The sequence below is a fragment of the Trachypithecus francoisi genome, unplaced genomic scaffold (assembly GCF_009764315.1).
Source record: "Trachypithecus francoisi isolate TF-2019V2 unplaced genomic scaffold, Tfra_2.0 Lachesis_group15, whole genome shotgun sequence".
In the NCBI taxonomy this organism is placed as follows: domain Eukaryota; kingdom Metazoa; phylum Chordata; class Mammalia; order Primates; family Cercopithecidae; genus Trachypithecus; species Trachypithecus francoisi.
In genome coordinates, this window is record NW_022681460.1 from 60,744,058 (window position 1) to 60,771,887 (window position 27,830).

Consider the following 27,830-nt stretch of genomic DNA (forward strand, 5'->3'; position numbering starts at 1 on the left):
TGGTGATTCAGGGTGGTATCTCTTGATTCTCCCTCATTTCATTTATACCATCCCTATTCCATGTACATGATCTCAATACACAAATCCCCAAGATTGATGCATTCATTCCTATTTGTGGTATGTGTTTGTTTCAGGCAGAGAAAGCTGATGGATTTGTCAACCTGCCTGATTTCACTGTAGAAAGAGCATCCGAATGCAAGAAAAAACAGTAAGTTGTCTCTCATCTTCCACAAAACTCTGAGCCAGGATACTATCTCTTCATAATGTTCACCAAGTGATATGGTGATTTAGAAGTGAGTGAAGGTAACATTGGAATGTCTGAGATTTTGGAGCGTTATGGGTTGGCACCCTACATAGAAATAAAAGCATTTAACCTCTCATTTTCTGGAAGTTTTGTTTTGTGGAGCAGATGGATTTTAAAACCCCCATGAAGCCTTGGCATGGACTGTTGTTGATGACTGTGTCTGTGATGGAATAAAACCCCTCCAGGACTGGCAGGGAGGTCAGATGTCAAGCTTCAGTTCTAGTAAAGAAAAGAACAAGCAGTTAAATAGGACTCACCCGAGCTGCAGATATGCCAGCAAGACCAGTTTCTCTTTCTTAGTTCATGGAGTTAATCAGAGGCACCCTTGCAATTGAATTTTCTGAGATGTCTTAAGCTTAGAGATTACACTCTGATCTAATTTAAATCCAAAAGATTTGAGAACTGACAGGGACCAAAAAAATCACCAGCTCATGGTCCTGGTTTTCCTGAGAAGGAAACAGCCCAAAGAGTCTGTGACCTGCTTAGATCTCATGAGAGGGCTGGCTGTAAACCCAGGTATCTAGACTTTCATTCAAGTGCTCCTCCCATGATAGCAGGCTGCTATATTTTGCATATGTGTCCATTTTCACCTTTTTCTTATTATTTCTTCAAGCTTTGACATCTTTTCCAGTCTTATCAGAAGGGGGCTTTCCTTTTTGTCCTATGTTACTAGTTGCAGCAATTGAGTACTTTTAACAAGATTAGTAAACTGGTGTTAACTTTAAGTCTTTGCCTCTGTGGTGTGGTTGCACATGTCCAGTGTTGCTTGTGGTTTGAAAATGATTGGCTATTGACAAAAACCCTGGCCTGTGCTGTGCTGCAGGACTTCCTGCCTAAAGGTTGAAGTGGAAGCACTTCTTGTTTGTTATCTTCAATGTTTTCTACTTTTCTTTTATACTAAAATCTATTTCATATTTCTCTTTCACTAACAAAGGATGCCTTGGATAAGATTTCTGATGTGTTGCTGCAGAGTGGATGTTCCATACCTGATTATTTTCCTATAAAAATTCTTCTGTATATTTGATTGAAAGTGAAGAAATACCTTGCTTGAAGTAGTTGTTCTGAATATTTTGAAGTGACATTTCTATCACTTTAAAATTGAATTTATTGTATCTTTATAGCAAAGCAGTTAGCAAGTGAGAGGAAAAGGATATGCCTATATATTTTAAATGGAAACTACTGACCAGCTAAGACTCAGCCCTGTTCTGGATATTCTGACATAAAAAATTGACTCTCAATTCCCTATACGAAATAGAGACTAGACAATAGGTATTTAATATTACCAAATTATTTTTTGTAAATTTACGAAGAAAGCAGACAAATTTACAAAGCTTATATTTTACTGATTTATTTTCAGATCCATTGTTGACTATAAACACTAATTTTTTATGTGTTTCTGCTTTTCCTCCTTCAAGTGCTTTTAAGATCAGCCATCCACAGATCAAGACCTTTTATTTTGCAGCTGAGAATGTGCAGGAAATGAATGTGTAAGTAGAGGAAACTGGTAAACCCAATCCTTAATGGGAGTGTACTTAACTTTGGTTAGGCGTTGGAATTTTAACCATATGTTCATATCAATTATTGTTTTATTTATTTCTGTTACTTTAAGGATTAATCTATTTAGCACTTGCAATGCCTTCATTCTTCTCTAGTATTTGGAAACAGTTTGGAGAATTACACATATCAAAGTGGCTATTTTAGGAAGAGGCTGTACAGTTCCTCTCAGGGAACCACTAAGTAGAGAAAGGAGTGGACAGAAGTCATTAAAAGAACACGTTAAAAGGAGAATCAGCATCACAAGGAGAGAGGCTTGGAAGTATTATGTAACTGATCTTGCAACTTTCAGAATTCTACATGCAAAATATATCTATATCAATTAATATATGCTGTGTGATTATCGTGATGATTCATGTATTTATCACTTCTCCATGTATTGTCCTGAACATTTTGCAAAATGTCTTTGCTCAGAGTACATTGAACTTAAAATTGTAGATCCCTAGCTCCATTTGCCAGGTGGTCTGTGAAAATAAGTGGGTTGTGTGTAGAGTACAACCTGCTCTACGCAATTCCTAATGGTTTAGATTCAGGTGTGATCACCATAGTTGTTATTCGTTTGTTTATTTACTTATTTATTTTTGAGACAGAGTCTTTTCCTGTTGCCCAGGCTGGAGTGCAGTGGTGTGATCTCGGCTCACTGCAACCTCTGCATCCTGAGTCTGAATGATTCTCCTGCATCAGCCTCCCAAGTTACAGGCATGCATCACCATGCCCAGCTAATTTTTTGTGTTTTTGGTGGAGGTAGGGTTTCACCATGTTGGCCAGGCTGGTCTCGAACTCCTGACTTCAAGTGATCCACCCAACTCAGCCTCCCAAAGTGCTGGAACTACAGGCATAAGCCACCTCACCTGGTCAACAATAGCTATTTGAATCAGGCTGTATTTGAGGTGCCAACTGGAGGTATCAGAAGGCATTCTATTTAATTTAGCCATATTTTCAGAATTCTTAGTGTCTCTTATTATTTCAAATGACCAATTGAAAATATGTTTATGGAATGCCTACCACGTGCCCCATTGCAGCAGATGGTGGGCAATGGCAATGAAAAAACCACACATAATTCCTTCATTCATAGAGCTTATGCTTAATCTGTTTTACTTATAATGATTTCCTTACCTATCTGCCCTATGTAGTTCTCTTTGCTCTCTTGCTCTAGAAACATGAAGGAAAAAAGCAACTGTTTTTCACCAAACGTGTGCATGGGCACACGCGCGCAACACACACACGCACACTCTCCTTCAGTAGCTTTGTCCAGCTAGAAGGATTCTCATCTGTCCCCTATCTTCACCTCCCCAGCATCACCCTCCAGGTGAGGACAGAATGGTTTTGTACTGTAGAAAGTTGGGAAGCCCTGTGTTAGAAATAACAAGGCAAGGAACTGACAGTTGAGTCTTCCAAACAAAGCTTTGATTTACTTGGACAAAGAGAGAAGTTGTTTCTACCCTTTTTCTAGTTTTAGCTTTTTTCTCCCCTTGGTTTTCTTAAGCATCTGAGAAAAATAAGAACAGATACACGAACGGAGAGGATGTTAAAATCTCCACATCAAAGCTCTTTACTTATTTTTTTTTATTTGCATCAGTTGCTAAATCCTGTTGGTTAGCAAAGCCCTTGCTGTGTAAGTGGGATGTGGAAGGCACAAGGTCTTGCCCACTAGCACTTGGAGCCCTGTGATAGTGAGGTCAGTCCGCTGCTGAGCCTCAGTTCATCCCAAATGGTCCTTTCTGGTCTTGAATGGCAGTGAAAAAGTGCTGCCCGCCTCTCCCCTGCCCAATACCTCCTGCTGTCCTGGCTGTTCTTTAAAAGCGCCTTGCATCTCCAGCTTCCATCCCTGGCCTGTCCTTCCCACTCATTCTGTGGCTGATTCCTTGCAAGTAGTTCTCCTCTCTCCACCAAGAGGTGAGTGAGACAGTAGCAGAGAAACCATTGATTCTAAGTGCTTTGTTTGTTACCTAGTGAATTTTTCCTCCTACACTGTAAGGTGCATTTTTAAACCAATGAAAGTGTGAGACCTTTCCATGTTTATCTGAATCAGCTGTATTTCATGCAGATGTGCTCTGTAAATCCCACATCCCCCTCCTCACTACCCCAGTGTTTATTTAAATTTCCAGTTTATTTATCTTCCAATTGTATGTTCTCCCTTTGCAGAAACCTACCTAATGGTAAGTAGAGTTGCATGGGTAGATATGATAGATATACTTCATCCTGTTGGCTGTGAAATCAAAGTCTTTCACAGTTATCATTGTCAAGATCTTATCACCTGTCTATGCTATGAAGATCTGTTCATTTTACTTCAAATTCTTTTAGGGGTTATCTTACAGCTGACAAACAAGATGCAAATTGAAATTTGAACTTAAGGTGTCTGGACTCCATGTTTTCGAATCTCTTAGTGACCTTTAGACTTGAAAATTGTCCATCCGGCTAAATGGTCCATTTTGTCTGGGCCTGAAATCTATAATAATTTCTCATGTTTATAATATTATTATAGAGTTTCATTATTCTAAAAATGACTTTTCTAGTAGTCAACAATGCAACTTCTCCCTTCTCCCACAAGATTATGCAGATGACAGAGATTTACTTTGCAATAACATATGAAGAATGTCCCTTCTTACTGATGCAGCCGGTTTAAGCCAGGAAATAATGTATCTGGGTATTACTTGGTAAGATGAGAGGTGTGGGGGAGGGAGTGGGTAGCATTTGGAGTGATGAGTCCTTGTTTTAGAAGTTCCTCTCCCTGGGCAACTGCATTTCTGGATGGTGACATTTCTCTCAGAGACGATGAAGGGAAATTACTTCAACTTAATTACTTGTAACTTAATTACAAGTTTGGTAGAAGCTCCGCATGTTTTGTAGTGAGTCTCAATTTAAAAGTATAGGGGTAAATAATTAAGGGTAATGAAAGAGTTGGTTTCTCAGCAAAGACGGGAGCTGCCTTTCTCAGACACTGTGGGAAGAATGCTCTTGTTTTGTACATCAATTTCTTAACACTTGTTCTCCTCCAACACACACACTCACGTCAAATTAATATACAACAAACTCCCAGGAAACATCTGTCATTTTCTTTTATGTAAATATAAGTCCTTTTGTGCATCCATCTACTTAGCCACAGATAGACATTTTCCTGCTGCCATGATGTTTTTTAAAAAAAGTTCTTAGCAAAGAAGGTACTCTAAGCCAGTGGATCCTAGAAAGAAAACAGTCAAACAAGATTCTAAACCATCACCAGTTTTTCACAGCAAGTAACTAATAGTTGTGATGAAAAGGATATAAGTTTTGCGTAAGGGCTGAGAAAAATATTTTCTTTATTGTCAACAGTCTTCTATTTTGCTCTATTTCCAAGTTTGGGAAAGGAGCTTAGAAATGCCTTTTCTTATTTCAGATACTCAAGTGAAAACTATTTTTTTGGTCTCTTTAAGGAATATTTTGCCTATTTCACTTTTAGTTGTTTTTTGGGGGTGAGGGAGAATCAACTTACACAATTATGAACTAACGTATAAGCTAAAAATTGTTATTCTGGTGTTTTTAAAAGCGAACCATGAAATGTGTTGTATTTTGCCTGGTCAGTTTTAAAAAATGAATTTTTAAATGCTTATTTTAGTTAATAATACATAAAATGTATTCTTGTTAGACAAAGCAAAAGACTTCCTATATCCTCACCTCACTTTCTAATTCAACTACTCTCCTTAGGGATAACCACTTTTTTTCTTTTTGCTTTCATTTGCATTTATTTTATGCAGGATCGATGCTCGTGCCGTGAGTTTTTGTTTCTTCAGTGTCTTATGGGACACTTTTTTTTTTCCCCCATGCAGCCATCTCTTGTGGTTTAGGAACAATGTCTTCCTTTCCAGCGAGGATCATCTCCATGTGGCAGACGGAGCTCACATACAAATTCATCCGACCATGAGCTCTGAAAGTACAGTGGCCCATCTTGGGTGTTTTATTCACCTGGATGTCAATGACCAGAGAATCTACATCCAAACCCTTGAATTCAGCATTACTCTCTGCACTTGTAAACATGTGTAGGAAAAATTGAGCATTCTTGTTGGGCCACCAGCCCTGTGTCCAGCCCTATTGTTCGGCCTGTGCACACCTACCAACTCCACCCTTGGAGGGTTGGAATGGTACACATTGTTTCTGTAAAGTGACATCTTTCAGATAACTTGGTGGCTTTTCATATATGCATACCTTTGATAGCCTAGGGAATTTCACAGGTGTTCTTAAAGTGAACACAAAGATTTGAACCTCTTGATTTGCATGGTTTTATGGAGTTTTCTGGGTCAAGTGAATTGCAAACCATTTTCACAGATCACCTCAGGCCACTTAGGGGAAGAAGAGGGTTATCCACATTTTTTTCTTTTTTCTTTTTTTGAGATGGAGTTTCGCTCTGCTGCCCAGGCTGGAGTGCAGTGGTGCAATCTCAGCTCACTGCAACCTCTGCCTCCTGGGTTCAAGCGATTCTCCTGCCTCAGCCTCCCAAGTAGCTGGGATTATAGGTGCGTGCCATCAGGCCTGGCTATTTTTTGTATTTTTAGTGGAGACAGGGTTTCAATATGTTGGTCAGGCTGGTCTCTAAGTCCTGACCTCATGATCCACCTGCCTCAGCCTCCCAAAGTGCTGGGATTACAGGTGTGAGCCACTGCGCCCAGCCATCCACTTTTAACAGTAAGATTATATTATTCCTGACCCTTTTCTATGCATACCAATTCATGCACATACAAAAATATATAGTTTCTGAAGTACAGTGGATCAGGCTAAACATACTGTTGTATGCTTGATCTTCTCAATTAAGAGCATATTAGGGCTTTCCATTTTATACACATTTCCATTACAAATTTGGAAATTTATAATTTCGAAGGCACAATTACAAAAGATGAATTTGTACATATATTTGTTCATATATTTTTCCAAGTCATTACCAACACTCCCTACCCCCATCTTAGTCCACTCATTCGCTTCATTATAACAGGAAATTGATAGAATCAATGTTGATAGAATAAATAATTTATCCATTTTCTTATTAATGTTTTTTTTTTTTTTGCCATTGCAAGCCTTGTTGGCAGTGAACAATCTGCCACATTTCTTTGTGTATATGAAAGTGTGTTTTTGTAGGATTGATATTTATGATTGGAATTGTTGGGTGAAGGGAATGGATATTTAAATTTGTAATATTACCATCGAATTGCCTTCTCAGTATTGGCTGTATCAGTTTTCATGTTTAATTCAATAAAAGGTGACAATGCTTCTTTTTCTGTTTCCTGCTAAATACTTGAAATCAATAATATTTTTAATTTTTTTCCAATCTAGTGGTGAAAATATTTTCTTGTGTTTGAGTATGCATTCTCAAAATACTATTGAGGCTGAGAAAAGTTTTTTTCACATGTTTTCTAGCTATTTGATTTTTCCTGTAAATTTCTGTTCCCTTATTTTGCCTATTATCCTATTGAGACTTGATATACATTTTTGGGTTCCTATTGCATATCTGGGCTCTTTATTGGTCCAATTTTAAGTGGCTACTAAGGAGTTTGTGATTATTATGGTGCTGAAGGTGATTTCTTAACAAAGGCTGGAGCTCATCTTTGTTCTTTAGAAACTCCTATTTTGTTTGTTTTGTTTATTTATTCATTCATTCATTCATTCATTCATTCATTGAGATGGAGTTTCACTCTTGTTGTCCAGGCTGGAGTGCAATGGTGTGATCTTGGCTCAGGTATAAGCGATTCTCCTGCCTCAGACTGCCGTGTAGCTGAGATTACAGGCACCTGCCACCACACCCACCTAATTTTGTATTTTTTTTAAGTAGCAACGGGGTTTCTCCATGTTGGTCAGGCTGGTCTTGAACTTCCGAGCCCAGGAGATCCACCCGCCTTGACCTCCTGAAGTGCTGGGAGGCATGAGCCACTGCGCCTGGCATTGAATTTATTATATATTTTCTGTTAAAAAATAACAGGTACAACAAGACCATGGCAGGTTGAGGGTTGCATAAGGATTCCTAATTATCTGACAGTTACACAGGTGGGAAGGTGCAATATTTATGGCTTAGTGCAAGTGTAGCATGCTGAATTGTTCATGGCTTGTTCATGGCCCAACGCGAGACTAGAAGACATCAAAAGCATAGATGAATTGATAAATGCGTAGCATGGATTTTCACTGTCTCAAAATAAGTACAGAAATAAACAAGATCTTCCCAGTAAGTGGAAGATAATAGAGTTAGGAGTATATGTCATAGATACACTTTGTGTTCCATCTTTTAAAAATTTGTGTTTCAAGATATCTTCCTAAGTAAACCCTTGAGAAGGAACTACAGTGGTCTGCAGTGATAAGCCAAGTTTGAGTTTCTGTGTCGTTCTGTTTTTGTTATTGATGTTTAATTGGAATTCATTGCCAGTAAAATGATAAATAGGACATTTTCAATTTTTACGTTACATAAAATTCTTCAAGGAATTAACATTTTTTCTAGTTTAAAAATATCTGTCAAATTCTAGCCAGTTTTTTTTACTGATTGACATAAAAATATTCCTGGATTAAACATGGATGATCTTTTTCTAAATTTTTTCTAAAATAAACTGACATTATTAAGACATTATTAAGAGTAACACCCAATAACTTTAATAGCCAAGTCACTAAATCCAGTGATAAAGGATTTGATGCTTGCTAAAAATTTCAAATGCACAATTACAGAAGATGTATTTGTTCATGTATTTGGAATACCTAATTTAGCTGCCATCATTAACCAACTGAGTAATGGGCCACCTCACATCTTACCTTACAAAAGATACCTTGAGTATGGAAAGTATCGTGAAACCAGAGGCCTTAGGTTTCGATGGCACAAACTTATGGTGTTTCTGGAAATGTGCAGTCTGATGGTAGAATCATTACTTAAGTTCATAACAAAGTCTGGGGGAAGGTGAATGGGGGGGGCTAATCTCTTTGGTCAACATTTGCTCTCTATTTAATTTTAGGTGGTTAAATAAACTTGGATTGGCTGTAATCCATCAGGAATCCACTACAAAGGATGAAGGTATGTTCTATTTTAAATTTCTGAAAACTTAGCAAGAATATTAGAATAGGTTGAAACAGGGTGAAAAAACAATGTTAAGTTCTATATATAGTCTGATCCTGAGGAAACATGCTTTGGCATTTAAAATGATCTGAGAATATGTGGAGACAGACATATTCACACAGACTCACCAACATGGAATAGAGCTTCCCATGCTGGCTATGAATGCTTTCCACACTTCACCCACACTCCGGCAGCTGTGGGCTTCATGACATCTCAAACAGTCGCTGATGCAAATGTTTAATTGCTCCACTTGTGGAATTCTTACTCATAGACATGATCTCGTCATGAGCTGGTCAGATAACTTTCATTCCACTACTTCCTCCCTGATATTTTGATATTTCCACCAGATGTGTGCTGAGACTAATTACCCTAAGATTGTACTAGGAACCTGAAGGTCATATTGGGACACAGGCCATATTTTTAGCTCAGTTGGTAGCTTTCAGGGTTCAAAAGCTACAGGAGTCTAATTCTTAATGATGCAATTGCACCTTGGTGTTCAGAAGAGGGAGGATTTAGCTGCCAGGGCCACCAAACTCATAGTCTTTCTGAAATGCTCAGACCCCAAAAGGGCTTGGGAATTGGAAGTAGGGAGTTATATCTTCTGATACAAAATCATAAAATCTTAGAGTGAGTTAGAAATGGGAAAGTAGTAACTTCATTTGAAATAATAAAGGGGTACAATGCAATACCCATGAAATCAGTTGTGTCCTAACCATTTTCTTGGTCCTCTTTTCCATAAAATAAGCACCCATTGTCTATTTATAGATTGTGAGTTAGTACAAAACTACACACAAAACTTCTCCTTGTCCTGGTATGTAAGGCCTTCTATGACATGGCCTCTACCACATTCCAGCTTCGTTTTCTGCCATATCCTGTAGGGTTCTCCACGTACTTGGCCCAGCCTGCTCCCTCAGCCTGGGACTTCCCTTCACAATTTGTGCACCATTGATGCTTTAGTGATCTTGCCAGTTTCAATTCACTATGATTCCTGTGATCAAAATTACCACTGATTTTGTGCTCTGTTGGTATTATGACTCACACCTCTTTTGAGGAATTATTTTACTTTCCCCAAGCTACTGTTTGTCTTCTTCCTGCATACTGGATGCTCTTTGAGCTCAGGAGCCCTGAACTGGCCATTTGTTTCTGCCTCTTATGTAATTCCTTTGCACCAGGTAGTTACCAGGTAGTTCATTAGATATGAACTTTCTGAATTGGATTAAAATTGCAATAGCCAGATGGAGATAAACCTCTGCTTGCATTGTGGAATAAGCGATGACAGCGTTAAAGCATTAAGCATTTTCATTTTTGTTATAGAATGTTACAGTGAAAGTGAACAGGAAGATCCTGAAATAGCTGCAGAGACACCACCCCCTCCTCACGCTTCCCAGACTCAGTCTTCGGTATGTACCGACATAAGTAGTCTGTTGGTCATCGATCAGATGTGTGGATGTCATTTCTTCCAATTGGGTAGGAACTAGCTTGACCGATAAATTTTTAGAATGGGCTAAATTAAGATACCTGCCAATGAGCAAGTGCAATTTTCAGGGTGCTGATTTTGAGCCTTCTCCATAGCAACCCACTGGTATGATAAACTTGGTTTATTTGTGTGTGACCCAAAGATGTACCGTACTCAGAGGATTCATGAGGACGCAAAGGGCTTCTAGGTGATAGGCCGGTGCTTGCAAAGACTTGTTTGACAGTGTTTATTTATGTCCTACTTTTTCTCGGGAAGAATTTAAATGCCTTGCCTATGTGCATGTACTATAGCAATGCAAAACGAACTTAGGATGAAAAAACAGCAGAAAGAAAAAAGGAAAGCCAGAAAGAGAGCAGGAAGTTGGGAGTGGGGATAGTGCATTAAAAGTGCACACGGAGTGATTTGTGTATTCACTAGAGAGGAATTCAAATTTGATTCTAAGCTTTGGAAGCACCAAAAATAAGTTCACATTATTAATTAATGTGAAGTCTATGGAGAGTTGCGTCCTATTTGGGTGCTCTTAGCATTACGGTAATGGCCCCGAGAAAGGGTCATACAATGATCATTGGGGAAGTTGGTTTATGGTTTTTACACCAACCATGTACTAGGATGTATGTAAGTGCTTTCAATGTATAAACTTAATTCCCCAAGCAACCCTGAGAAGTAGTATGATTTAACTTGCATTTTATTTAATGCATTGCATTTAATGAGGCCAAACACCTTCTCATGTTTGTTAGCCATTAGAACTTTCTCTTTTGTGAAGTGTCTAAGTCTTTCCTACATTTTTAGCTGCTTCCTCCTCCTCCTTTTTCTTTATGAATGATAGAATTTCTTAATTTATTATTCTATATATTAGTCCTTTGTCAGCTATAGGTTGGTACAAAAGTAATTCTGGTTTTTGCCATGAAAAATAATGCAAAACACACAATTAATTTTGCACCAAATCTCACTTTTAATCTTTTTTAAACTGTTCCACAATTTCTCTTTGTAAACACATGTTCTTGATTTTAGCATGTCAGATTTATCCATCACTTTAATTGTGGTGAGTGCCTTTTTTTCCCCCTGGTTTCAAAAATTGTTTCCTATCCTAGGTCATGAGAAAGTAGATATTCCTGTCTTCATTTCATGGTTAAGGAAACTGAGGTTCAGAGATGTTGAATGGCATGTTCAGATGTCCAGTGAGTGCCTGAGATGGGAATCCCAGTTTGTTTAGCTTTATAGGACCTGCTCTTTCTACTGAACCATGACATCTGTCCATCGTAGACCCAAATGATGACAGGTTCTGACAGTTTACAGTAGCTCATTCACTTACCAGACCTTTTCTGCCAGAATTTCTGTTCAGTGTGATAGTTTTTATCTTTATTGTGTTTTGCAAGTTCCTGGATTTAAGGTATTATTTTGATTGTTTAAATAATGACCTCTACTGTTTTTTTCACACTGTCAGTGGAGAATTGTCAGTTTTCTAATTTATTTGGCTAGCAGCCAAGAAAAGACATAAATATTTATTGAATAAATGTTTATTAGAATATTTGTTAAATATGATTAGCCAAAATTAAGCAAGATACAAATACAATTAAACTTTGAATATGGTAAAATTTAGAACAATTTTTGAACTACATTTATAATATTATTCTTTCTCAATATATTCATAGCTTCTCCCTAGTGTAATTCTTCTTCTTTTTAAAAATCAATTTTGGATTTTAGAAAAAGCTTTTATTTTCTTTATATCATTCAAACTTAATGATATTGTCAGACCTTACAATGTTCCCCAGCTTTTGACAACTTTCCGGTTAGATTACCCTTTAATGCTTCTAAAGACATTATCAACTTTGTATTGAATAGGTCTTCAAAAAATGTTCCTTGTTGTTGATTTAAGAGAGGATTATGTCTTTTTGCTAAGTTTCTCTCTGTCTCTGTCTTTGTCTCTATGTCTGCCTCTGTGTCACTCTCCTATTTTAACCTGTGACATGCAAATGTTTAGTTGTTCTCCCTCCATTTTTTCCTCGTTTATTCTCCCTCACGCTGTGCCCACCAATATACCTCTTTTATGATTATTTAGTTGTAAAATACTGACACTTTCAGTTTTATAATGGCAAACTAGTATCCCAGGTTACTTTGCTACGAGCATTGTCAGGCATCTAGAACCCACCCTGGTGAAATAAAAGCGACCGAGTAGCCATATCATGGAGGGCCTTCTAGAACTCTCCCTGGTGAAATACAGGCAAACAAATTGCCTTCTTAGATGATGGATCATGGCTCAATTGCATTATGTAATGACAGTCTAACCTGATGCACAATAGAAGTTCAGGGAATACTTGATTTAAAACAAATAAATGAAGGGATACTCATGAGGACAGTAAGTTAGGTCACTGAACTCAGAAGGATCTTTCAATTTTCTGAATCATCAATCAAGTGTTATTTCTTAGAAGTTCTAAGTTGAGCATTTTTTGGCAGGCCATTAATGCCAACATTTTCTAAAGAAATATATTGGAAATAGTCAGATAAATGTTGAACAGTTAGATTTTTTTTTCCCCTTAGCAACAGAATGTGTTCCTCCTGCTCACATATTTCCCAGGCAGATTTTGTTTTTGTTTTCTCTTGTTTCTGAAAAACAGACATGCAAGGCACTTGGTTAAACTAACAGTTAGGCTTTTTATTTACGCAGATGAAATTAAAAATATATATATAGTAACTTTTTTTTTTTTTTTTTGAGACACAGTCTCAGTCTGTCACACAGGCTGGAGTGCAGTGGCATGATTGCAGCTCACTGCAGCCTCACCCCTGGCTCAGGTCATCCTCCCACCTTGGCCTCCTGAGTAGCTGGGACTACAGGTGTGCACCACCATACCTGGTTAAATTTTTGTGGAGATGGGGTTTTGCCATGTTCCCTAGGTTGGTCTGTGGCTCCTGAACTCAAGCGATCCACTCACCTTGGCCTCCCAAAGTGATAGGATTACAAGTGTGAGACACTGCACTCAGTCATAACTTTTATCCAGAAAGCGAATTGAGCTAGTGTTTGGCCCAATACAGTATAGGCTAGCGATGACTCAGGTATACAAGCTTAGGGGCAAAAATATTTTTTCCCCAAGTTTTTGGTTAAAAAATTATTTTGGGGCCGGGTACGGTGGCTCAAGCCTGTAATCCCAGCACTTTGGGAGGCCAACACGGGCGGATCACGAGGTCAGGAGATCAAGACCATCCTGGCTAACACGGTGAAACCCCATCTCTACTAAAAATACAAAAACTAGCCGGGCGAGGTGGCGGGCGCCTGTAGTCCCAGCTACTTGGGAGGCTGAGGCAGGAGAATGGCCTGAACCCGGGAGGTGGAGCTTGCAGTGAGCTGAGATCCGGCCACTGCACTCCAGTCCGGGCGACAGAGCGAGACTCCGCCTCAAAACTTTCATTTTGTTATAATGAACTCAACAGTATAAAATAATACTATTTTGGAAAATTATCTCAAAAAAATTAAAAATCTTGAAAATATTTAATTCAGGGTCCAATCATTCTAATTGCTATAGAGTCAAGATAAACAATGAAACCAGTTTGGATTTCTGCTTCTAATGGGCTGAACGACATTTCGCAAGATAATAACATATCAGGAAATCTTCCCTGAGTGAGGAAGAGGTTTTTATGTTATGTTCCTTCTTCTTCTGAAGGCTTCAGAGGGGTGATAGTGGAAAGAACATCCATTGATTCTCAAAGAAGTTGCAAGTGGGCAGCTTTTAACAGGCTTACTGAAAGGGCTCCAAGTAGATGCGAGACTTTTAGTTTCACTCTGAAAGACAATCTGTAGAAATCATTATCTGTGATTCCTTTAGTTTCACAAAAGAGCAAAAAAGGAACCAACTTTCCATTTTAAATCTGGTAATTTTATAAGCTACAAAGTGAGTTAAGAGCTATAAAAGTCACTAAAAATCTACTCCAGGTATTTTTCCTTCAAGTTTAATTTTAAAAAAGCATCACGAGATAACCTGGTCTATGCTTCTGGGCATATTCATTCATTCAACAAGTATTTATTGAGAGTCAGAGTTCTAAATACTTGGGACACATCAGTGAATAAAGTGGACTGTGATTCATGTTCATCATGGAGCCAAACTTCTAGTTGACGGAGACTGTTAATAAACAATCCACATAATAAGGAACATATATACTATGTGAGAAGTGGACTCCAATGAGCCAGGATGTGCTGGGGTAGATATTGGGTTGTGGCAAAGAATAGAGGAGCCAGGACAGGCCCGACTGAAAGCTAAGATCTGAGCAAAACCTTGAAAGGAGGTGTGAGAGTCAGGCAAGTGGATATTTGGGGGAAAAGTTTTCCAAGCAAAGGGAACAGTGAGAGTCAAGGTCTCCTTGATGTGTAGTACTGCAGGGAGCCCTCTGTGGCTGAAGCGGGGTGAACCAAGATGAGAGTAGTAGGAAATGAAGCCAAAGCATAGTGGTAGCCATGTCGTGGAGGGCCTATGGACCAGTTAAGGACTTTTGACACCTGAGTTGTTTAGGCAGACTTTGAAAGGTTTGAGCAGAGGAGGGATGCAATCAACTTCCATTTCAAATGGAGCCCTCAATCTGCTCTGTGCAAAAGACTCTGGGAGGTTGGCATAGAATCAGAAAACTAAGAGAGAGTATACAGTAAGCTATTGCGAAAGATGGTGGTGATTCCATCAGGGGATAGCAGTGGGGTGGCAGAGAAATGGAATGGTTAGATTTTGAATACATTTGGAAGGTAGACCTTCAAATAGGCAGATCAAATGAGACAAACAGAGGAGATAAATATTTATAATCCCAGCTTCTAGCAGCTTATGCAGATTATTTCAACATAGCAATCTTCACATTTTGATGTTTTTCAGAAGTAGTTTTTTAAATACTGAAATGAGGGGAAAAAATCAGTTAAAATAAACAAAAGAAGCAATAAGGAAAAATAAATCCTGCAAACTGTGGCCCTTGGGCAGCGACAGAGGAGGAAGTCAAAGTTTTCACCAGCCTGAGGTGGTGTATGGCTTGAGCCCCAAAGTTCAAGACCAGCCTGGGCAACATGATGAAACCCCGTCTTTACAGAAAAAAACAAAACAAAACAAAACAAAAGTTTAAACACAGAAAGAGGTGAAATTAATTTTGGAAATTCACATTTAATCTTAACAAGACATCTTGAACAGTTGTCTACCAAAGTCATTTGATTATTCAATATCTGTACTAAATGAAAGAACAGAAATGCAAGTGGGTAGCTGGGTGAAAAAGGTAGAGAGAAAAATTCACCCTTTCTCCTCAAGATTCAAAAAATGATTGTAAGCCATATGGTTGAATATCTAACTGATTTTAAGACTTGGCTAAAATTTGTCTTTATATTTTTGCCTCTGACTTTAACAGCTCATCTTCACAGCCTGCTCTCCTGGCAGTCAGTCACGCAGCCTGGTGGCTGTCCCCCAGCCACTCTCCTGCCTTCTGCTCCCACTACCTAGTGGAGGCCCTCATCAGCCCTGGCCTGAGTTATTGAAATAACAGGCTATTTTTCTTTCCCTGTCTCTAGTCCCTCTCTCTCTCTTTCCTCCTAAAAACCACCTCCCAATTAGTCTTCCTAAGATGCAGTTCTGGTATTACCTAGATTTTCTTCTAGGGTTTTTATGGTATTAGGTCTAACATTTAAGTCTCTAATCCATCTTGAATTAATTTTCATATAAGGAGTAAGGAAAGGATCCAGTTTCAGCTTTCTACTTATGGCTAGCCAATTTTCCCAGCACCATTTATTAAATAGGGAATCCTTTCCCCATTTCTTGTTTTTCTCAGTTTTATCAAAGATCAGATGGCTGTAGATGTGTGGTATTATTTCCGAGGACTCTGTTCTGTTCCATAGGTCTATATCTCTGTTTTGGTACCAGTACCATGCTGTTTTGGTTACTGTAGCCTTGTAGTATAGTTTGAAGTCAGGTAGCATGATGCCTCCAGCTCTGTTCTTTTGACTTAGGATTGTCTTGGCAATGCGGGCTCTTTTTTGGTTCCATATGAACTTTAAAGCCGTTTTTTCCAGTTCTGTGAAGAAACTCATTGGTAGCTTGATGGGGATGGCATTGAATCTATAAATAACCTTGGGCAGTATGGCCATTTTCACGATATTGATTCTTCCTATCCATGAGCATGGTATGTTCTTCCATTTGCTAGTGTCCTCTTTTATTTCACTGAGCAGTGGTTTGTAGTTCTCCTTGAAGAGGTCCTTGACATCCCTTGTAAGTTGGATTCCTAGGTATTTTATTCTCTTTGAAGCAATTGTGAATGGAAGTTCATTCATGATTTGGCTCTCTTAAAGTACAATAATAATTAAAAAAAAAAAGAAGCAATGAGAATTCACTGGAAGCTTTTGTGCAGGTGAATCAATGTGATCAGAACTGCATCTTTTTTTTTTTTTCTTTTTTTTTTATTATACTTTAAGTTCTAGGGTACATGTGCATAACGTGCAGGTTTGTTACATATATATACTTGTGCCATGTTGGTGTGCTGCACCCATCAACTCGTCAGCACCCATCAACTCATTATTTACATCAGGTATAACTCCCAATGCAAACCCTCCCCCCTCCCCCTCCCCATGATAGGCCCCGATGTGTGATGTTCCCCTTCCCGAGTCCAAGTGATCTCATTGTTCAGTTCCAACCTATGAATGAGAACATGCGGTGTTTGGTTTTCTGTTCTTGCGATAGTTTGCTGAGAATGATGGTTTCCAGCTGCATCCACGTCCCTACAAAGGACTCAAACTCATCCTTTTTTGTGGCTGCATAGTATTCCATGGTGTATATGTGTCACATTTTCTTAATCCAGTCTGTCACTGATGGACATTTGGGTTGATTCCAAGTCTTTGCTATTGTGAATAGTGCCGCAATAAACATATGTGTGCATGTGTCTTTGTGGCAGCATAATTTATAATCCTTTGGGTATACACCCAGTAATGGGATGGCTGGGTCATATGATACTTCTAGCTCGAGATCCTTGAGGAATTGCCGTACTGTTTTCCATAATGGTTGAACTAGTTTACAATCCCATCAACAGTGTAAAAGTGTTCCTGTTTCTCCACATCCTCTCCAGCACCTATTGTTTCCTGATTTTTTAATGATTGCCATTCTAACTGGTGTGAGATGGTATCTCATTGTGGTTTTGATTTGCATTTCTCTAATGGTGAGTGATGACGAGCATTTTTTCATGTGTCTGTTGGCTGTATGAATGTCTTCTTTCGAGAAATGTCTGTTCATATCCTTTGCCCACTTTTTGATGGGGTTGTTTGTTTTTTCTTGTATATTTGTTTGAGTTCTTTGTAGATTCTGGATATTAGCCCTTTGTCAGATGAGTAGATTGCAAAAATTTTCTCCCATTCTGTAGGTTGCCTGTTCACTGTGATGGTAGTTTCTTTTGCTGGGCAGAAACTCTTTAGTTTAATTAGATCCCATTTGTCAATTTTGGCTTTTGTTGCCATTGCTTTTGGTGTTTTAGACATGAAGTCCTTGCCCATGCCTATATCCTGAATGGTATTACCTAGGTTTTCTTCTAGGGTTTTTATGGTATTAGGTCTAACATTTAAGTCTCTAATCCATTGCTTCTTAACTTACCTCCCGAGTCTTTGGCTTGGTATTCAAGGCCCTTGGGCTGTCTTCAGACTGCCTTTACAGTCTTGCTGCTGATTTTACCTTTGTCATCAGCCCAACAAACGGCCTGCTGTTTCCCAAAAGCGTTCCAGACTTTCCTGCCCTTGCACCTGTAGGTATAAAGTTTCTCCACTTGCAGGACCACTTGCCCCCGACTCCCACCCCAGTCCCACCTTCTAAATGTCTTTCAAAATGGTAGCTTCGGATGTAGCTTCCTTCATGAGAGCATCTCTAGTCCTCTAGGTCAGGGTGATTCTTTCCTCTTCTGAACTCTCTGTATTCTTGTAGTATTTCTTTTTTTTTTTTTTTTGACAGTTTTTTCATGTTGTTATCATAATCTGCTTTTGATTACAGATTTTGTATAACTGGTTTATTTCTCTAATTATTACATTCTTAAAGTCAGAGCCAGTGCCCGATATCTTCTCATTTACCCACATCATTTATGACTCTGCCTAGCACACATTTGAACCTAAATAAACATTTAATGGACAGATCGATGGGTGAGTGAGTCATTACTGAGACTTCATCCACAACCCCTACAAATTTCTTGCTCCATAAATATTTTCTCATGTGAATGAGAAATACACTACTTTCCACTTGTCTGGTGCTTTTGCATGGCTTTGAGAAGAATGATTTCATTTGACTCTCACAGAAATCTTGTATGAGTTTTACAAATGAGGAAGTCAGGTTCCGGAGAAATAAACATAGCTATCGTAGGTAGCATTTGCAAGCTGCTTATGTTTCATGAAGAATATTCTTTATGGGATATCATTTGCCCCTCTTGATAAATTTGAGTTAGGCAGCTGATAAATATTTTTGTGTATTTACCATGTTTCAGGGACTGTTACCAACATGGGGGTGCCATAAAGAGCTTTTGAGAATAAAGTCTCCTGGCATCTCTTAATAGCCAAAGTAATCCTCTAGTGAAAGCCTCAGATGTAAGCCATTAGTTTCAGGCCTAGCAGCAGCTGGGGATGGCTGCAGCATAGCCAGGTAAAGGGGATCTGGGTAAGTTCCTAAAGTGTCTGCTATTGTAATCCTAGTTGGAGGAACACAAGAAAAGGCATAGAGATACAAAACTTTATGATGTGTTAGAAAGGAAGGAATCATCAAATGTGATAGCATTTGATTTTAAGTGGCAGCCTGGGGTAAACAAAAATGGAAAATGTGCACCTTGTCCTAATTGCAGTTTATTCATTGTCCTCTAAAATATTTCTGCAATACACAGCCACTCATGTTCAGCAGCATATACACTAACTAGTTAGCTAACTAATTAAATAATAATACGTAATAAATTAATGTGTTTCTCTGTGTGTGTATGTTTTTATTTTGAAACAGAGTATTGCTCTTGTTGCCCAGGCTAGAGTGCAGTGGTGCGATCTCGGCTCACTGCAACCTCCGCCTCCTGGGTTCAAGTGATTCTTCTGCCTCAGCCTCCCAAGTAGCTGGGATTACAGGCATGGACCACCATGCCCAGTTAATTTTTGTATTTTTAGTAGAAACGTGGTTTCACCATGTTGGCCAGGCTGGTCTTGAACTCCTGACCTCAGGTCATCCACCTGCCTCGGCCTCCCGAAGTGCTGGGATTACAGGCATGAGCCACCACACCTAGCCAGTGTTTTAGTAAAGCTGTTTTTATTAAAAAAAAAAAATACAGGGACGCTGAATTAAACTAGATGGTGTCTTCTCCCTTGAGCATCTTGAGTTCTGTGTTGAGGAAGAGGGACAATGCAGTAATAATTCAAACAAATTACTTCAAGGACTGACAAATGCTATGAAGAAGATGAAGTAGGGCAATGGGCTGGAGAGTGGTCCGGGGTTGAGGGTGGAGAGGATACTGCTCTGTCTGCTCTGTCACAGAAGGCCCTGCTGAAGAAGTGATATTTCAGTGGAGGTCCAAGCAATGGACCTTGGATGTTGGCAGTCCACCCAACATCCACAGGGAAGCCTTTCTGGCAAGAGGGACCAGAGATGTGCTGATGGGACAGAAAGAAGGCCAGTGTGGCTAGGAAGGAGTGGAGAAGGAGGGAGGAGATGCAGGGAGAGGAGACCTTAGCGGTTCGTGTGGACCTTCTGAGCTCTAATGAAGACTATGGATATTATTCTACTTAAGATGGGCAGTTACGAGAGGGTTTTCTGCGGAGGAATATTGTGAACTTTTTGTGTGTGTTAGCAATACTCTATCTGCGGTTTGGAGGATGGACTGGGGTGGGGTGGGGAGTAGTGATAAGGCAGGAAGCCAGTAGAATGGTACTTGGAGGTAAAATGACTTCTTCAAGGTCACTTGGATACTAAGGATCACAGTGATGAGTAGATCTTCGGTCAGCACATTGCCCAAGGTCATGCGGAAGGTCAGTGGCAGAGAAGGAGTATACTATTACAAGGTCTTTTGGTATTTAGGGTAATGCTTCTCCTGGCATATAGGAGAAACACAAACATGATACTTCTGGGGCTTAACAACAATTGACTGGTTTATTTTTTGTTTTTGCTAATATGGCCAATATAAGGAAAGGGAAGCTGTGTACTTTTCTTCCTTTCTTCTCATTTTGGTTTTGTTTTGTTTTGTTTGGACTTTTTTGTTTCCATGTACTTTGACTCCTTAAGATTTCTATGCTTACTCACTTCTGCCTAATTATAGGCTTTGGGTGGCCATTTTAAACTATTTTTTTTACCATGTCGAACTTGTGTTTGAAAAGCGATTCCAAGAAAAAGATTTTAGGGCTAACATTTGAATGAAGCTTCTTCAAGAATTAAAACTATCCTATACAGAAAATAGGAAAAATCGATATTAATTTTTAATGTAATGTAATATAATTAATTTTTAATGTAATGTAATGTAAATTTTAATGTAATTAATTTTTAATGTAGTCTCTTAACTAGAACTAAGATTTTTGAAATGTCTTTAATTTCCTCATTTAAATGTAAAATACTTAATACCTAAGTGTTCTGAAAGAAATGAAACCACATACAATTATTAATCACTAACTAAATAAAATAATACTTTCATTTGAGCTTATGAGAACATTTTGTCAGGCTATTTGCATTGTAATTGGCACCGATAACCCCTTGATCCTGGGATTTGGATAAATCACTCAGCAACTTTATGGAGGATTTCAGGGAGCTTCTCCCCCCGAGGCTGAATAACTCTGGGGTGCTTTTCTTCACAAAGCTGATTCTGGCCAATTCTTTGTCATTACTTTGTTACCAATTATGTGTCAAACAAGAGGCAAAAAATGGAGGTGCAAAAATGATTAAAACCGGCCTGGTCTCAGGTAGCTCATCAAAAAGATGAACAGTCAATCAGTAGTTGCAATCCAGTCGCCCCTTGGTATCTGTGGGGGTTTAGTTTCAGGAACTCCATGGAGACCAAAGTCTGTGCATACTCAAGTCCCACCGTGGATCCTGCAGAACCCATCTACACGAAAAGTCAGCTTTCTGTATCCTCGAGTTTCTCATCCTGCATCCCGCAAATGCTGTTTTCATCGCCATTTGGTTGTGGATTTGGAATCCATGGACACAGAGGGCCGACTGTATTTATTGGAAAAATATCTGTGCTTAAGTGGACCTGTGCAGTTTGAATCCCTATTGTTCAAGGGACAACTGTGTAAGTTGATACACAAAATGACATCTGTTATGATAGAAATAAGCCCAGAAACACCAGGCAAAGCACCTACCTGGCTCTGAGACTATCAGAGAAGGCTTCCTGGAGGATTTGGTGTTTGAACAGACACATGAAGGATGGGCTGGTATTTACCAATAGAGGTGGGGTGGAGAGGAGAGACTAGCACTGCCTTCTTCTTTCATGTGATCTTCATTGGGGAGCTTTATGAGTATATCGCACAGATGGTCCACAGAAGGCACTGAGCTAAGAGTTCTATGCTTGATGTTGGCTATTGGTTTCTCCATAATGTTAGAAATAATGAACCATGCCTTAGCACTACACGGTCTATAAAGTGTGTTTTCATACTGAATCCTTGGAAATGAAACTCCAGGTTCACTTTGATTTATATTTTATCAATCTCTTTTCCAATGAAAACTCCCCCGACCCGAGCATATAGTCGCTTTCTCATTTTCCTTTTCCTCTTCTCCAAGTCTTCTTATTTCTTCTTTCTCTCTCTTTCTTTTTTTTCCCCCTCATTCATCTTTTCTCCATTTAAAAGTGAAATTTATAAGTGGTGCCTGGTGCCTAGAGAAAATGGATTGAGAGAGCATTTGCACAGTGTTTGGGTAGCACCACAAACAGGATGATACTTCACAGATCCTTCTGATGCTCATTTAACAGGTCTTGATACTTTGCAGAGTTTTGAGGTTCAAAAAACCTCACAGACAGTGCTGTAGCACCTGTGTACATGGTCTCTTGTTCAAACAGCCCAGTTTGCTATAATCTAATTTAAAGTAGAGTCAGCAGGAGTAACAGGAAAAGCTCATGTTTGGTGTTGTTTCAAAAAAGGAAGTTGATCATATAGAAGTTGAGTTTTACTAAAATAGCTCACAATAGGGGAACGTGTCAGGACTGGGCCAGAATGGATATTTTTGTTAATATTTATTTTGTAGATCCTGCTAATGAGTAAACTGTTCTTGCCATTTATTTAGACAATTTGGGGGTAGTGCATTTCCTGTTCTAGATAACTAGGGTTTTATTGAAATTACAGATCTTTGATCTCTTGATTATTAAAGATCTAAGGGATGTAAGGTAACCAGTTTACAAGATACTTGACATATTCCTGAATGGATTTTTTTTATGTCTGTTCCACTATATGATTATTGAGAAGATATGTGTGATTAGTTAGTATCTTAACTAGAGATTTTGATATCATGCTACTTAAAAGTGTATTTCTTGATTATCTGACAATCCATGTCTAGCATGGAGTGAATTGGGCACACATTGGGTAAATATTGGCTTCTCCCATCAACACTCAGAGCTCAGAATCTACAAATTTCCTGGGGGCCATATTGATTCGGAAGAAAGTCAACTCTTCTGAATCAGTTGCAATGATTCTGAGGTTTTTGAGGAGAATCATAGTTTGCTCTTTGGCTTCCTCTCTCTATCAACCTTCCTGACACTGCTTTGGAGTTCTTTTGTTTGTTTTTGTTTTTTTGAGATGGAGTCTCACTCTGTTGCCCAGGCTGGAGTACGATCATGTGATCTTGGCTTACTGCAACTTCCGCTTCCTGAGTTTAAGTGATTCTCCTGCCTTAGCCTCCCAAGTAGCTGGGATTACAGGCATGAGCCACCACGCCTGGCTAATTATTGTAATTTTAGTAGAGACGGGGTTTCACCATGTTGGCCAGGCTGGTCTTGAACTTCTGGCCTCAAGAGATCTGCCCGTCTTGGCCTCCCAAAGTGCTGGGATTACAGGCATGAGCCACTGTGCCTGGCCTTCCTTGGAGTTTTGAATGCTTGACGTTGACAGGCATGTCCAATAGGATGATGTAATGCAACTGAACCATAAAATGCCTTCTCTGTCTTATCTGCTGTTGGAGATATAGGGTGATCCACAGAGCACTGGAGTCTAGATTTTGGATTTTATTGGTCAATAAAATTAAAAATGGAGGAACAAGATAGAGTTGCTGAATCTTTATTTTGCTACATAGGACATTAAGAAAAGAAAACTCCAAAGAGACAAAGGCTTATATGTACTGTCACCATTTTTTTAAAAAGAAGGCATATATTTCAGCATCAGAATGTAGCAAAGACAAAAATCTCAGAATAAATCAAGTTCTTTCCAAGAGTATCCTTGTTGGTTATATTAGCCAATTTTCACACTGCTGTAAAGAACTACCCGAGACTGGGTAATTTATAAAGAAAAGAGATTTTAATTGACTCACAGTTCCACATGGCTGAGGAGGCCTCAGGAAACTTATAATCATGGAGGAAGGCAAAGGGGAAACAAGGCACATCTTACGTGGTGGCAGGAGAAAGAGTGAGTGAGGTGGGAACTACGAAATACTCTTAAACCATCAGATCTCATGAGAACTCACTCACTATCATGAGAACAGCATGGGGGAAACCACCCCCATGATCCAGTCACCTCCTATCAGGTCCCTCCCTCAACATGTGGGGATTACAGTTTGAGGTGAGATTTGGGTAGGGACACAGAGCCAACCATATCATTGGTGATGTTGCTTTGATGTTTTCTCTCTGTACTGATGCAAATGTCGCCAAGGCTTTTAATGCACTAAGGAATATGTGAGCGATGTTCAAGGGTTTAAGTTCGTATTTTGTTTCTGGAATGGCTCCAGCTTTTGTTCTCTTTTTCTTTTTTGGAGGCAGCGTCTCGCTCTGACACCCGGACTGGAATGCAGTGGCATGATCTTAGCTTGCTGCAATCTCTGCCTCCCAGGTTCAAGTGATTCTTCTGCCTCAGCCTCCTGAATAGCTGGGACTACAGGCACGTCCCACCATGCCAGGCTAATTTTTGTATTTTTAGTAGAGATGGGGTTTCAACATGTTGGCCGGGCTGGTCTCGAACTCCCGGCCTCAGGTGATCTGCCCCTCTCAGCCTTCTAAAGTGCTGGGATTACAGGCATGAGCCATCGCACCCACCCTCTCCTTTTTCATAATTATCTTTCTGGTTCCATCAGTGTGAATTAAGTGATAGATTGCAAATTATATTTTGCTCAAAGTGTAATGCAGTATTCTGAAGGATTCCCAAAAGAGGCCTTTTAAGTTTCTGGGGAGTGTTGAAGAATAGGACAAATCATGATAAGGAGATTTTTTTCAGATCCTAGAAGAGTGAATGTAAAGTTATATACATCAGTTTTGGAGAATGAAATCCTAGTGTGTGTCAAACAGAAATAAAATCATGCCTTTACCTTTTGACTGTTTTATTATTGGTCACTTTTTGAAATAACACGGGGACACTGTGATTGAAAATGAAAGGTAAAGAATGATGGTTTAATCATGATGTCTTTTATTCTTTTTTTTTTTGGTTTTATTTGTGAAAAAAATAGGCTGCACAGCAGGCATCTTCATCCTCACCCAGCCTGAGTGGAACATCGTGTTCTTTCTCTTCCCTGGAAAATGCAATGAAGACACCCAGCAGTTTTCCTTCCTCCTTATCTAAAGAGAGACAATCCTTGCCCGACACAGTTAACAGTTCATCTGCTGCTGAAGATGAGGGACAACCAATAATGTTTGCTGTACAAGTTCATTCACCTGCACCCTCAGAGGCAGGCAGCCACAAGGCCCCGGAAAACAGCTTTGTCACATCAGAAAGTGGATTTTTGAACTCTTTATCTAGTGATGATACTTCTTCATTGAGTAGCAATCATGACCATCTTACTGTCCCGGATAAGCCTGCTGGATCAAAGATCATGGACAAAGGTAAACCAAGAAATTCTTTTTTCTTCGTTAGAGAGTGAGTATTTGTGTGTGTATGGAACTCTGATATTAATTTGTAACAAGAATGGTTAAACTCATGCACGATGATTCAATAATTAGTCAAGTGGGGCTATGCCCAGATGTTGCTTTGTAGAGGAGTTTGCATGTGGACAACTCCAGCTACTAGGCCACTAATTACTTGCTATAAGTGTCACTAACCAACTGCTTCAGGACTCTAAGACATGTGATCATAAAATAATGATACTTTTCCACCCATTGGAGAAAAAACTTGCCTCTTTGTTTTTGGTCCCACGTCCCATGCACTGGAGCTTGTGGTGGTTAAGTCAGGATTTTGTAGTCTTGTGTTCATAACATCACCTTGATAGTTCAAAATGAGTTTAGAGCAGCCACTTTCCCTGGGCTATGCCACAGACAGTACCTAATTCTTAGCCCATCGTCTCCTGAATGCTCCTGTGTGGTTAATGGGAAGACAGACTATTTGCACGCACTTTGTGCAGCATTAGAACCTTTATATATAAAGGAGAGTACAACTTATGCGTTCAAAAAACATTTTACGTCTTAACAAAGGAAATAATTAATTGTGTGATGAAGCTGATAATATGAGGTTTAAAAAAATGCTCTGATAACTAACTAGTCCTTATCGTTTATTCAGGACTAGCTTGTTTTTATTACTGTTCAATCATGACGCGTCTTTTCTGATTGTGCGCTATTCATTCTGCTGTAAAACACGGTTACCTGATGGAAGATACTGAGCAGTTAAAGAATGATGAGTTTGGTTTGTATATTTTTGGTGTGCCATTGAGAGAAAGTTGACTTGCTAAATTCCCATAATCACTTGCCAGAGTATCTAATGACACAGATGACTGTTCTCCCCTCTCCTCTAGCCTAGTCAGGGAATGTTTCTTTAAGTTCTCAAATTTCAGATGGGTACCCTGCTAATTTAATTTTTGGTACCAGAGTAATTTGGCCAAGGATCACAACTGCAGACCAAGTTTTGTGTGTGTGTGTGTGTGTGTGTGTGTGTGTGTGTATAGTATTTTAAAAGTATGTAAATTTGAATACTCAGCCTGGTAACTCATTCTCTAGGTTACAACAGTTGTCACCACTCTCTGAGGCCTTACCTTAAGATGCTTTACACAGACCTGCCTGGCCTTGATGGCATTTTTCTTATACCCCTCCCCTCTTAGGCCATCTGTCTATTTTACATTAGAAGAACTGGAGTGAATAAAGTCATTGGCAAACCAACCTATTTCTAGAGGTGAATGAGTAGCATAGGGAGGAGAAAAGAAGCCTTGTCACTGAGGAATGGAGAGGACTAAAGATTAGACTGTGAGGAAGAGTAGTCTGAACCCGCCCCCAGGTTTGTGAGGTGCTGTCATTTGGACACAGTATTGAGCTTAATTGTATCTCCTTGGAAACACAAAATTGAGTTCAGTGGTGCAAGGCAGAAGGAGATAGATTGAAGCTCAGCATAAAAACTTTTTTTTGATGTGAGCTGTTCAAAATAGAATGGGTTCCTTGGAAAGTAATGCATTTCTTATCACTGGAGTTGTTTACTCATTCTGAGACAAACATTTTCATTGACTATTGATTGCCTATTGTGTATTGATCACAACTCTTGTTCTTGAAAAGATATACTGAAGAGATAATTTAAAATATCTTGAACTAGATGACCTCTACCTTGATACTTAGAAGAGACTTCCAGATATAGGACTGGTGGAACTAAAGAAAATAATAAAAAGTACTACATCTATTATTTTTCTCCTACAAACACTTACTTTAATCATTGGGTCATAAGTAGAAGTAAAAAAAATTTCACACACACACACACACACACACACACACCCCAAGATGAGCATAGCTTCAAAAACATACTAGAGAATAAAATCCCATTTGCATTCTTTCCCAAGAGATAACCCTGGAGGTTGAGAGTTTTCTTTTAGGACCATAGCCAGAGAGTCATGGGAAGATGCAACAGTCCTTGTTCCTGGCTAAATGTCATTCCAGGATTGCATGTGCTGTAGAGCCTGGCTGGATACCAACAGCCCTTTTAATGTAAGAATGAAGCAACCTGGTATTATTTAGTTTTGAGTTACACGCAGAGTGCCCAGCAAAATCTGTATACTTCTTCAAACAGCTCAATGTGACGATATTCCTCTTATGAAAAAGGAAAAGAAAATGAAAGTTTTTTTTTTTTGTTTCTCATTGATTTGTTGGCAGTTGCCATATGTTACAGAATTTTTGCTGATGATTTTCTGCTGCTGCTGGGGATTTTTGGTTAAATTCCCAGAAGAACTGAACCACTTAAAGTCATGTCTATGGAAACAGCAGCCCAATCTTTGCTTGCATTTGTGATGACTTGCTGTTGAGTAATCAAATTTCATATTGTGCATTTTTTTTACATGTGTGTTTATGTGTTGCAGACAAAGGTAGCTTTTCGTTTTTGTGACTTTTAAAAGGTAGTGTTTTTG

At 39.1% G+C, this 27,830-nt stretch overlaps 1 protein-coding gene across 10 annotated transcripts in view; it reads left to right on the forward strand.

The window, feature by feature from the left end:
* Window positions 1-27,830, forward strand: part of IPCEF1 (interaction protein for cytohesin exchange factors 1) — a 204,807-nt gene that overhangs the window by 137,859 nt on the left and 39,118 nt on the right. For all 10 annotated transcript variants that reach the window (XM_033234991.1, XM_033234994.1, XM_033234997.1 and 7 more), the window contains 5 exons: window positions 135-208; window positions 1,720-1,791; window positions 8,815-8,873; window positions 10,230-10,315; window positions 24,969-25,341. In XM_033234991.1, the coding sequence (XP_033090882.1) occupies window positions 135-208; window positions 1,720-1,791; window positions 8,815-8,873; window positions 10,230-10,315; window positions 24,969-25,341 (664 nt within the window). The remainder of the gene's footprint in view (window positions 1-134; window positions 209-1,719; window positions 1,792-8,814; window positions 8,874-10,229; window positions 10,316-24,968; window positions 25,342-27,830) is intronic.